At 38.3% G+C, this 13,536-nt stretch overlaps 1 protein-coding gene across 1 annotated transcript in view; it reads left to right on the top strand.

The window, feature by feature from the left end:
* OTOGL (otogelin like) overlaps nt 1-13,536 on the top strand; it is a 97,190-nt gene that overhangs the window by 41,107 nt on the left and 42,547 nt on the right. The window contains exons 26-28 of the mRNA XM_076328578.1: nt 9,294-9,428; nt 9,905-10,048; nt 11,754-11,873. Of these exons, the coding sequence (XP_076184693.1) occupies nt 9,294-9,428; nt 9,905-10,048; nt 11,754-11,873 (399 nt within the window). The remainder of the gene's footprint in view (nt 1-9,293; nt 9,429-9,904; nt 10,049-11,753; nt 11,874-13,536) is intronic.

Consider the following 13,536-nt stretch of genomic DNA (forward strand, 5'->3'; position numbering starts at 1 on the left):
TATTTGTACTTGCAGTCTACTTCTTCCACTCGCCTGTTTCATAGACTTCTGCTTTTATAGTAAAATTCTTGTCTTTCTATCACATGTATTGGCCTTTTTCTAGCTTTGTAGTGATTTTCAGTCCTGCAGTTCAGTGCGTTTATTAAGGCTTGTAGGGTCAGTGCCCTTGGAGCCCCGCAGAGTTGTTCTCTTCTGAGAAGCAGAATTATATTTTCTCTGATTTGGGGGAGTCTCCAAGCAGGAGTTTAGAGAGATAGTCTACCCATCAGAATATCCTTGAATGAGAAGGAGCTCTGTTGTAATGCTTGTCTGCCTTTAAAAAACCCCCACAAAACAATCCACTGAAGTCTTTCCATTAAATTTCATAGGTTGTCAATAAGGTCCTAAAGCCAAGAAAAAGAAGGCCTGTTTTATTCCTGTATCCTGAGAGATGGAGGTCAGCAGAACTAAGCCCTCATCCTCAAGTATACACATTTTATGGAATAGTCCTAACTTTAAAGTATGCGATAAAAATATTTTCACTTCTTTTCATCTGACATTGGGGATTTGGCCATTTTAAAGTAACCTTTTTACTCTTTTTGATGCAACCATGAAGGCTCTTTTAAAGCCAAAGTTATCACCAGATTTAGTGTGTTGGAGGATTATGAAAGCAACAACCAGACATTTGATCAAATAATTGAACTGTTATGCCAATTAAAAGTGCAGATGTAACTCTTTTATGTCAGGAGACACCACATGAGAGCCCATTTGGTAAGGCAGATGTTCGTTTAACAAAATATGCATGATCTGGTGAACCAGCACTACAGTTTCCCAAATGATTATCCTATTGATGAGCAGTCCCCAGTGTTAGATACTTGGTCTGCCCTAGGGAATACAGCAAGGGAGCTCTTGTGTACCCCTTCTTTTGTAACTTGAGGCAAGTTCAAAGCTCTTAGTTTATGATGCTTTTATTAGAGTGCTTAATACAGAAGTTGGTTGATGCACTGATAATCTTTTACCTGTTACTTGCTGATACATTTATCTTGACTAGTAAATTTGTTAAATGATGACTGGGCATAAGCTGGAGCAATCACATTCTTCAGTTACTGATTTGTCACATCTGAGGAGGCAGAAGTAGCCTTTATCCCATTTCCCCTTATTGAATATCTGTAATTTTTTGTGCAGCTTTTGTCAACATCATTTGTGCCAGATAGCCAGTCTGTAGATCCATGAAGTTGGCAAACCTATAGAATGAAATAGTATTTTGCATGGTCTCTCTCATAGCCTGTTTGTAAAATTAATACATTCTGCTTGCTGTTAGTCACCCAGTGGAGGACTAAAGCTGCAGGTTCATGCTTAACCAACATTGTCAAGCTGACTGTTCATAGTTAAGACAAACATTTTCTTTTAATAGACTCTGAAGATTTTAATGGGAAAGTAAATAATGTTGAATTTGAAATTACAAATGTTTTAAATTGGAAACCTGACTCTAAAAGTAATTTTCATCTATTCAGGGAATAAAACTGTAACATGGGCTTCCAATCAGAATACCTTTAATTTTTTCATTAATATATCTAATCCTGAAAGCCACATTCCGGCAAATAGTTTCATGAGTGAGTGATGTGCCAAAATAGGTCCACCTAAAACACTTGTCAAATAATTTATAGCAACAGTAACTGTGTAGAGATAATGATGTGTTTCTTGACAATTTGCGTGCAAATTTGTGTCCAAAAAAAGAGAGACTACATTTCAGTGAAAATATTATTTACTGTGAACAGTTTGCCCTGCTCTAGTTGCAAAGAATACCAACAGTTTGCTTTTCATCAGTCCCATGATTTCAGAGGAAACCTTTCTGGATGCCCTCTTTTTTCTGGGTCTCTGGAAGTCCTGTAAGGGTCAGTAGTGAGCTCCCCGTGGGAGACATCCCTTTCCATCCTTGTCGTCAGCTGGGAAGTACAGTGCTCAGATAATGTTGGCTTGTACCTGTTTTTCCATTTGTTCTACCCCTTCTGTGAGCAAAAGATTTGATTACAGTTGGCAATGGATTTATGCTCTGGTTCCATTTTCTCCAGATCAATGATTTCAGACTCAATTACCTCTACATGCCTTTCCATCTCCACCACCTGATTCTCCAGACCTTTAAATTATGCAGTGAATGAATCACTTTTATTCTCCAACAAAGGAAATATTTCTTTCAATTTGTGCAGATTAGCATGGAGGGCTTCCAGGAAAGGCTTGGGGAAAAGCTTCTTGCCATGAGAATGGCAATTTGGAGGCAGTGTGCATGGTGTGACTCAGAAGTTGGATCCTCTTTCTGAGGCCCTTGCCATTTAGCGACCACACAGCTTGAAGAAAGTGACCTTTTCACCTTGAATTTCTGCTTTTGGGTTAATGTTCAGCATCCAACAGCCCTTTGGCTATACTGACTCTAAAATGTTATAATCTGATGGCTGCCTGAAAAGGCAGTTCACTGTAAGAATGACTGCCTGAGTTGGATCACCTCTGGTGGGTACAGCTTTGTGGGCTGTTGATGCCCATCTTCTACTGATACGGAGGTAGAAGATGAGCAAAAACCAGCATCATATACCGCTGTTTCAGGAAGCTGTACAGTATGTTGGCAGCAGTAAAATGAAAGCCTTTTGCTGTGTTTGAAGTGGGAGGATGCTCAGGCTGGTCACCTGTAGATGCTGCTTAGCAGTTTATGGCCTCTGACTCGGTGTTGTCGGTGAGCTATGAGAACTGTGAATTAAATTTACTCTGGTTTATGTCAGGATATGAGTATTTTTGTTTCTGAATGCATAGAAACTAAACTTCAGCAGTGTAAATGAACACATTTAACGTTTGTTATATTTAAAAAAATAAAAGCTTTGTGCAAGTTCCAGCTTTCTAGCTCCTGCCATCATTTGCTGGAGCTCAGAAAATGCAAATTTATCACCACTATGTCTTGTCCTTTTTTTCCCTGTTATGTTGTGCTTTATCATTACAACCAACAATGACAAAATATTGACATTTATCATGCACTTATTAATAAAACAATACTAATAGGTCTCATATAAATACCTGTTCAGACATTTAAAACTAACACCACCAACTGTGCTGCTGATTTGCAATTCAGAATAGCTTGTGTTGCAGAATGTGTCACTTGGAAACAAATATACAAATGTTCCCAAATCCTTAATCTTCAGAATAGCTTGTTTTTAATTAGAAAGGGATTGCAGTAATGTGACCTGTGCAAAAGCCAAATCTGATACACAAGCAGGCAAAGCTAAGTAAATAAAACAAAAGAAAATCTGCTTTCAATGATCTTTTCTCAAACCTTTTAATATAGATCTCTTAAAATATAAAAAAGAAAAACAAAGCCTTTCCAGTGATCTCTATCTGATTAATCAACTTTTTCACAATTAAGAAACATTGACTTAGAACAAGGTTTTGAAGTATATCAAGTAAAATATTCCCTGTCATGTACTTTTCATTATTAGCGGTAGATTTTAAAAAATTATTTGGATTTAAAAAATATTGTTGACAAAACCTCAGAACACCCAACAACTCTATATTGCCATAAAATCTACTACAAAAAACCTATGTATAATAAAGAAAATATGATATAATGATTTATTTTTCCTATTGCTTGTATACATACGCACAGATACTTGTAATGCATCTTTCTCAAGAGTTGTTAAGAGTTTATTCTGCCTGAGGTGTATCCTTTTGGGAAGTCACTTTTAAAGAAATAGGGAAGAGTTATCATGGATGCATTAGCAGACATCTGGAAGTTGTTTGAGGGTGAGTCAGTAGCTGGAATAATCTCACTCCCTTTGAATTTGCATCAGTAAATCTGCTCAATCATGTTGCTCTCCTCCATTTCTACTCAACTGTGCTACAATGCTAGAAATGTGTCATATCTTACAAGTGTATTGCAAGTTTCTTTGCCATATTTTAAGTGAAAATAATCACATAATCTGCAGCTCTTTAGAAGATGCTGAAGAAAAGAGAATTTATGTGCATGTGTGTGTGCATGAGCAATTTAGCTCTTAGGTTCTTAGTTCCCAATTGTGTGGGTTTTTTTTTAAAATACTTGTATAAAAATACATAACATCAGTGGAAAAATAAGTACTCTTACTCTTCCTTTTCCCTCTTCTGTAAGAGGATCACCTAATATCTTTTCTATCATATTGTTTCCCAACTTTCACGTGGATTTCTTCCCAAACTGAGACAGTGTGTATCATTGCCACCTGCTGACTCCAAGCAATATTGCTCCAATGTTTGAATAGCTATGGGGAAAAGCATTTGACGATACAAATTTGTACAGGATGCAAAAGCAGGGATTAAATAAAGTTACACATATATACATATGTATATGTAAAATTTTGAAATGGTACAGAAGAAATTATCACACCAGCAAAATGAAAAAAGCCTTCCAATAAGAGATGTTTCTTGGTGTAAATTGTGAATGAATTTTGCATAATTCATGTGTTTTCACTGATTATCTGGAGATCAACCCCCCCGTAAAACGGCACAAGAAATTAACAGAGCAAGATCATGCCAGGTGCCAAGGCATTTGTCTGCTCTCCAAAAACACTTAAATATTTATGCCTAAACGCTCACTAAATCTGGGCTAAGATGCTTTACTTCTCCTAGGATCAAGCTCACTGGAAGTAATAGTTTCAAATGTTAAGCTCCTTGAGAAGAAACTCAGAGCCCAATAAAAACCCACCAAACTAATTCTGAGTTTCCATAAAATTTCCTGAGACATTAAGTCTGAACAGAGCTAATGGTATCTCTCTGAAAATATGTAGGAAGGAGCAATCAAATTCTACTTTTTAAACTACTGTACATTTTTTTCAGTAGTTTTAGAGCTTTTGGATTTGTTTCTGTGTGTGGCTGTATATGAAAACCTCTAAAGAGTCATTAAACCAAAAGGAAAATAGGACTAATCTATCTCTATCTAGTTCCCAGTATGTCCCTAGATGCTTTTATGGCCACCCTAGTTTGCAAGTTAGCGTATTGTAGGGAACAAAACAAAAAAAAAAAGGGGAAATCAGGGTATTAAGAATGGAAAAGAATGAGTGTTTACACTGAACAGTTAGAGAAATTTTAATGAAACTTTCAAAGAAGATAAATACAGCCACTTTTAAATTGTCTTATCCCAGGATGCATTTTGACTATGTAAACACACTGCACAGTGTTGTTATTGGTTAATAGCGATAGAAAATGTCTAACAGGATATTGAAATAGAAAGTTTCTAACAAAAATAAACCCTAGCATTCCCAAGCACTACTTAAAAAAAAAAAAAAAAAGGAAAGCAGTGCTTTGCTTTTTCGGCTAGGAAGAAATATGGAAAAAAAGTGCAGTGAAGTCTAGAAAAAGAATGTCCTGAGAAGCGGGACTGACAATGAGCTTTTGACTGACTGCCCGGAGCTGTGACTCTGTCTTCCCTGTTGCTTAGCAACTCCATGTTATCACAAAGAAACTGATATTAAGTTGGAACAGGCTGGATATGGTAATTTACGTGGGAAGATACTCTTGCAGTGGGAAAACCATTTTATTTCTAGTTTCTGTCAGCGTAAGTAGGTTTCACATGATGAACTGTAGTACATCCCCTGTTGGGTGCATTTTACCTAAAAAGGTAAAGAGTGACTCTGCCTTGGAAAGAGACTGTGCAGGAAAAAAAAAGAAAACCAACAAAACCCCCCACCTTGTTATTCATTAGACCTGATCCTAACGTCTACTCAGACATTTCTTCCAGTGGTAGCGACAAAAGCTTGTTTTCATACCTGTGTGGATCCAGTGCAGATTAGAGAGATGGAACTCGATCATTATCATTTATACTATCACAGTCCCTAAGAGCTGTTGAGATTTGACCAAGACCTCACTGTCTTATACAAACATTTAAAGATGATCCTCACTTTATCTAAATAGTCCCTGTTCTTTCTTTTGCGTTGGCAATAGTTAAGTGCTAAGTTTCAATTGCACTTTATTTCTTCCCTGCTGAAAGAAGAGGCGGCACACGTAGCAGTTACAGAATAATTTGAACGCCATGACAGAAACTGTCATTCAGCTTTGAATTTGGGTGGTACTGTATGGGTGGGAAAAGACTCAATTTTTACTGAGGTGTATGGAGAGAATGGCAAGGGTATGTATGTAAAGCAAATCTTACCGTGAAAGCTTTCAGCCACAAGACATAGGTAATCCATAATGGTGTTTTTCTACTTGGGTTTAGGTCTAAGATTTAATTGGAAAGAGAAAAAGCATAGAAGACTCAGGATTTAATGCAAACCCCTTTTTCTTAAATGTCTGGTTTGCTGATAGCTCTACTGAACCACCACCACAGTCTCTCTGCATTTCCATCCTGCACCATTTCCAGTAATTTAACACCAACATGCAGTCCTACAAGTAAGGAAGTACTTCACATGTCTTCAGGACTCCCTGTTCTGGCTTTGGTCAGCAAAACACTCCCTGTCCTCAGGCTTCTCTATGCTGCAGAGTTAACTTGAAATATAACTCAACTTTTGCCCTTGGCTCAAATCCCAACCATACACAAAAACTTCTGACTTGAGTATGTTGATGCTGTTCAGCTGAAGGGATTGGCCTGGACTGTCAGAAGGCACAGGCAGCAGCTTCAATTAGCATAGCTAATACAGTTACCCGGTGCTGCTCCAAGAACTTGTCTTCATTGCCAAAAAAGGTGTATTTTTACTGTGGGTTAATTAGCCTGAATTAACTATCCTTATTTAAAAAAAGCCCTCCACCTCTTTTCTTACAGTGAAGACATTGCTTCCCTATTAACTCAGAGTGTCCCCTTTTGCTGAGGCTAAGCTAACTGAAGAGGAATGAACTCTGCAATGAAAACAGCCCACAATGTCCTAGGCATCAAATAGACCCATAGACTGCAAGCAAAGTCCTTTTCTGAACTGACTCATGGTGGGGAGGTAGCTTCCTTGCTCACTTTTCATTTGGCCAGCACAGCTTGCATCCTATCTACCAAACTAATGAGTTTGTCTCCTTTTTAATTTACCACATCACCTCCAATAAATCCAAAAATGCTCTGGGCTGTTATCTGACTTGGAGGGAAATAACTACTGGACTGACTCCAGCAGCAAGACTGGCTTAATTAAAACACAGTGTATTTCCCAAAATGGTAGTGACCAATTTTATTCTGAGTGCAACCTAAAACAACTTTACAACAGAATGGAATAGATGAACTTTGCTTTACCCTGAAGCTTTCAGTACTTTTAAACTGAGTTCTCCTGCTAAATCATGAAGAGCTGATTTCCTACACTCCCTTACCACTAGCAGCTAGAGGCTAACTTTACCCACCTTAACTGCGGTCTTCCAAGCTAATTGCTAACACATACCGCCTGTTCCTTAAGCCCCGGCATCAGGGTAACGTAAAGCTTGCAGACAGTCTCCCATACCTTATGTTCATTGCATTCGCTCATGCTTGCTGTAGAGTGTTTCCGATGCCAAGTAGCAGCATCCTCTGGCTTGTGGGCCATGCTAGACTAAGGGCAGCAAAGCTGTAGCACCTCCTCTGTGTGGCAACAAAAATACCTCTACACTTCCCATCATCTAGGGGTGGGTTTGTTTGGTTTTTTTTTAGATTGAAAGTGTTCTTTAAACAGTTTGGTCACTATGACTTTTATTAAGGAAAAAAAAAAGCTGCTTCCTGTAGCACCCATATTTTCTGTATGCAATGTTTCTCACTGATGAGGAAAAATTGCTGATATGGTTTTTTATTCTTGAATTCTGCTGAGCACAGAACAAATAAGGGTACAAATGTGAGACAGGCAAGGAGTAGTTAGGAGTATGTACCCAGCACCTTTCGGGGTACACTGACCAAGGGAGAGGTACACCGACCAAAGGAGGCAGCAAAGCTCTGGGGAGAGATGCTGTGGACACAAACCAAGGCAAGGGATCCCTCCCATTGTGGCCAAGTGGAGCTCTCCAAGAGCATTGCTGGGAGCCAAGAGGAGTTCCCAGGACTGGGGAACTGCTGAAAGCCACCATTCCCATCTTGCCCACCGTGTCCATTAGCACTTACAATTAGTTTCAGCTAGTCATAGTCTCAGAGAGTGTTTAAAGGAGGGCAGGAGTAAGAAGAGAAGTTTAAACACCTTTTTGTTTCCAGCACTACCCAAGTGTCTCTATGAGACTGGATGACTCAGCAGGTGAGATATATAGCTTGCCACCTCCAAGATTTTTATTTCATGTCTGTCTCAGGTTTGTAATGACTGTAGGACTGAATGTGATAAAAAATTAAACTGGATTTAGAAGCACTGTTATTGGCTTATATTAATGTTATGAAGTTAACTCTCAAGTCTTTTCTATAGTTATGGCTTCAGGTTGACTTGCGAGGATTGGTACAGAAATGAATTGAAAGACAAATTAAAATAAGAATTGATAAGAGTAACTCAACTTTATTTTTGTTTGTGGTAGTGCTATCAACTCTGAAAATACAGCTGGTCTCCTTTGTTCTAGTACCAATCCTAGCACGGGGAATTACAAGGTGCACGTGTGTTTCCCTCAGGGTACAGAAGAACCACAGAAGCTGTAGGTGAATAAACAGACATGTTGAGCCAAGGTGCAAAAGTGATTTTATGTGCCTAGAATGCAAAATCAATTTACAGGCTGGAGAGCCAACAGATATGGGATTGGGAAGGCAGTAAATTTGAATTTTGGGTACTAAAACCCTAGCAAATCAAAAGACAACAGAGTAGACAAATCTTCTAAATGTTAAAGAAAAAAACACAAACAAAAATATCGGCAGAAACCTTTGCCCCCTCCAATAACATTGAGCATGACTCATGGGTTTGTGAATTTTGATGGGTGGTGGTACAAAAATTGTTCTATCTACTACTGACAGATGGTAGGTTTCTTGGTTTTAAAAATATGAAAACAACTTGATCTCATGTACCTTGGTTTAAAAATAAAGCTCTTTTTATAGCATGTCTCGATTTTGACAACCATACTGTGCAGTAAATATTGGATTCCACGTATGAACACATTTTAAAAGCCTAAACCAGACTCCTATTTTAGGGGCAGGCTGATCCTCTGAGTTTGTGAAGCCCTCAGAAAGAGGACTCGCAGCTGAACGTAATGGCTTTTTGTGTTTAACTCTGAAGTTTGAGTTGGTTGTGGGTTCAGCTTTGAATTTAAAAATGCATTTCCTTGTTTGGTAGCTTTCTTAAATTTAATTTCAAAGATGTGTAAATACTAAGTTATCCATCTTTTTGTGATGGTAAGCCTGGAATAAATCTGCAGGAGTGAAATGTAATTGAATCTATAAGTAAAATGATTTCCTCTTCATATTGCAGAGCACAGATAACTCAAATATATCTATAATTGCTCAGAACAAAAAGTGCTTTGACAATGATATTGTTTGCTCGAAGAATGTTTTCATCACTGTTGGAGACACTGAGATTTATTTTAGTGAACCTTCTGAGAAGCAGGTTAGTTACTTTCTTTCCTTTTCGGGTTGTCCTTTAAGATAAGCATTGTAAAGTTACAACTCTAAAGGAGCAGGTTTTTGGAAAACATCTCTCAGTCTGAGTTAGCATAGTACAAGTGCTTAGGCCTGGATAAAGCAGCAGGTCCCAGGAAAAAATCTTTTTTCTTTTTTTTTTTGAGTTGTATTTGTCCTACAAAGACGACTGCTCAAAAGCCTCAAGCAGTCGAAGCATATTGGCATTTATTTGTTTCTTTCCACTTGGTTTTGAAAGGGAAACCAAAGTCCAAAATCAAAGCAAACTTGAATGATTGAAAAGACAAAATATCAAAGTATTAAACAACATTTCTAGTAATATTATTGATACAGCTATATGCTAAAGGTAAAGTATTCTTCACTATACACTTTGTTATTAATTGGCTGCATACCTTGGTAGAATTACTTTATTAGATCTTAATAAATATTCATTTCTGTCAGAAGATCTTAAGGGGACAGGAAAACAAATCTAACTATCAGCTTTGGAAGGCTGGATATTATACCGTCATACACTTTCCAGAACAGGACATTACAATTCTGTGGGATAAGAAGACAATGATGCATGTTAAAGTTGGACCTCGATGGAAGGTGAGCCAAAACAAAAACCTGAGATTTTGTGTAGCTCTCTGTGTTGCTAATGTGATCTCTTATTGAATATCTGTGATTGTCTTTTCTTCATGACTAACCTTCCCAGTGATATAGCTGTTTATCACGGTGTTCAGCTGCTAGCATTTCCCAGGTAAGAAGAGACGGAGAATGTGATTTAATGGCTGGACTCCCGAAGAGAAGGGGTGGTTCCTGCATGCATGTTTACTCTGTTGCTCCACACGTTGCAACCTTGCAGATATGCAGTGATTCAGCTCTGACTCAAAGTTACTTTGGGGGTGGGAAGAGAGGGTTAGTTTTGAGTTACCCAGTTCACTGCATGTTTTCATAATTGCTGAAGTCAATGGAAAAGAAGCTTCCATATCTAACGACATTGAAGACGGCAGGTTTGCAGCACAGATTGGATTAGGATGATGATGGAACTGCACCCTGAGATGTAGTAGAGGCTGCTGAGATGAACAGATGAGTCACATCTTGGGTTTAAATTAAGAAGACAAGATACAGGAAAGTATCTAGATAAAAACTGACATTTAAACCTAATAATTATATTGTGACAGGGTTCAGCCACGATGCAGGGAAGAATATGAGGCTCTTCCTCTTGCCAGTTGCTCTTCTCTATTCCATTCCTACATCATCATCTGCCTTGGTGTCTCTGCAACTCAGTCTTTGGGTCCTGGCAGAGTAACCTTATCTGCACATTCGATAATTACATTCCTGCTTCATCTCAACCATGAACACACGTATTGAGAGGGGGCTCTTTCCAGTAAAAGAAAAGAAAGCGCTCTATGCTAGAATATAATATCAGATTTTTTGAAGTGTAAGTCAAAGTTCCAATGACAATCTAATCTGGTTTTAAAGCATTATTATAGGCTTTTTCCCCAATAGCCATAAAATGCTTACTTCACATACAAGCTGATTTATCATCCATTAATACACATAGTGAAAAAAAATTCTTCTGTTTTTGAACAGAAGCTAGCAGGGAGCTGAGTTCTACAGATTGCATGTAGGGACACAAATAGTTCAAGCTCTTTCTGTTTCCAATGACTGTTTCTTCCAGAGGCTCCAGTTCAGTAAGATAATGTCTGCAGCAGACCTTAAGGAAAAAGAATTCATTAGAGTGAGCCACAGCACCCTCGAAATCCAACTCTACATTTTACTGTTGTGCAGAAATATCTTTTTCTCTATGTATGTATATGTGTATGCATGTATATATACTTTTTCCATCAGCAGCACATGCCCCAACACAAGAAAGTTGCAACTGTCTCTTTTGTAACTGCTATTACAAATGTTCTTGCTATTGTGAGCTAAAATTAGAGGCAGCAAGTTTTAATGACAACAACTAGTCAGGCTTCACAATCATTAGGTAATTCACCTGGACTTTTGACTTGGACTGGATGCAATACTCAGCTGTCAGAAAAAAATGTGACTAGATTCCAGTCCCTTTTCACAGGCAGACAGTAAGAACAGGTTCTGGAAAACAGGAAGAAAAAAGGAAGACATAAATTTCTATTAAAAGTTATTTGCAATATGGAACTGTAAGCGTAGCAGACTGTCAGATATTTTCAAAGTATAAGTCAGCGTTGTATTCACCTTTTTCAGTTTAAGATTGTTTTATTCCACGTATGTCATTTGTACCAATTATTGACTGTCAGTATATGTAAAAAAAATAATCCTTCTTCTCTTTGAGGGTAAACTGGCAGGTTTGTGTGGAAATTTTGACAAATATACTTCAAATGATCTGACTACATCCAACAACATGGAGGTGAGAAATGCACAGGTGTTTGGAGACAGCTGGGTATTAGGACAGGTAAGTCCCAAGTCCAGTAAAAATTTAGAAAAAAAGGATGATAATTTTAATTTATAAATGAACACGTTATAAGCACATGATGTACAGGGATTTTCTAAACTCATGGTCAGTGTATAAAAGGACATTTTAATTTTTATGTCTGTAGATGTGAAATGTGTTAATAATGTCTTACGTCATAGCACACATACTGAATTTAAATGAAACCAAACAATCTCTTTAGGGAAGAATGTAAGATAATTATCACAGCTGTCTGTCTTTCAATTTTCTACAAAGTTAGATACATTGCTTCTGATATTTTGGATTCAGCCCAATTTTAAAAACAATTGTAATTTCTCTGGTGTTGGAGGCATCAGGATATTGAAAGTAAATAGAATCTGAATGCTGGAAAAAAAGGTCTGGAAAAAAGTTTCTTTCTGAACACTGAAAAAAAATTGGTGACTTTTTTTTAGTTGCAGTTTGTAAACAGAGAACAAACTGACAAAGCAGCGGTGGTGAAGGGGTGAGACAGAAAAGGCTCAGAACAGCAACAGGCACAACCCAGTATGGAAACTTGGTTTCTGAGAAGGGGAGAGGCTGTAGAGAGTGGATGACCACAACTGTGTTTTAAAACACAGAAGAATAGGTATTTTATTAATTTGTGCTGGGAAGATATAAGGTTTTATAGCCTTGTGAAACACCTGAAAAATCAGTATTTGTAAAGGCACTCCCTTAGGATGTCTGTGAAAACCAGTTTTTAATCTGTTCTCTCCTTGACTCACAGCAGGAAATTGAACCAAAATCTCTCACCTCATGAAAGAATATGATACCTATTCTGCTTTGGAGTAAAGATTTTGAGGCTTCTTTCCCTCAATATCTCCCTTTGAATCTATTTTACTCTACATAAAATGTTTAAATTGTGTGAGCAAGCAAGGCAAATGTGTAGTGTTGGTGGTTATACTGCTCATCTAGAAGGTAGTACATAAAGAAATGTGTAAATACTTTGTGTGAAGTGTATGAATTTTTCTTTTCCAATTTATCAGTTCAGTGGCTGCTTTAAAAAAGTGTGTAGTGTTTGCATAGCACATTAACTTCTAGGATGTTGTGACCTTTGCTTAAGCAGCCCAAACTTGCACTTGCCTTTTTGTGGCCATATATATATACACTTGTAAAATCTCATGTAATCTTCCAATCTCTGTGGCTGCCAGAGCACTCAGGATCTGAGTTCAATATTGGCCTCGCAGGCAGCCTGCGCTCAGCCAGACTGGACACTTCATCTGCCTTTGCAGTAGGCATTAGGGATTTTTTTCAGAAAGGACCTTTGGTTTTCGTAGAGATGTATCCTGGTCATCTTTTCTGCAAAATCTAAATACTGTAAAGGAGTATTTGATAGCTGGAGGCCTAGAACCCAATTCTGCTACTGACAAACGTGCTTGCATTGGCACCGTGAAGCGTGGATGCTTCCAGGGTTTCTCCCTCCTGGGAGGGGCAGCATGTCCCCCCACGGTGGCGTCCAAGCATCTGCACAGGAGGGCAGCGTAGGTGGGTGACTGCACTGCAGCACAGGCTGGGTCAGGACACCCCAATGCTGCCTACAGAGCCATCATTACCCCCTCCCAGGCTTCCCTGCTGCACCAAGAGAGTATGGTTTTGGATGAACTCATGTTTTCTGAGCTGAGTGTCATTT

Source organism: Aptenodytes patagonicus, chromosome 1 (assembly GCF_965638725.1).
Source record: "Aptenodytes patagonicus chromosome 1, bAptPat1.pri.cur, whole genome shotgun sequence".
NCBI classification, from domain to species: Eukaryota; Metazoa; Chordata; class Aves; order Sphenisciformes; family Spheniscidae; genus Aptenodytes; species Aptenodytes patagonicus.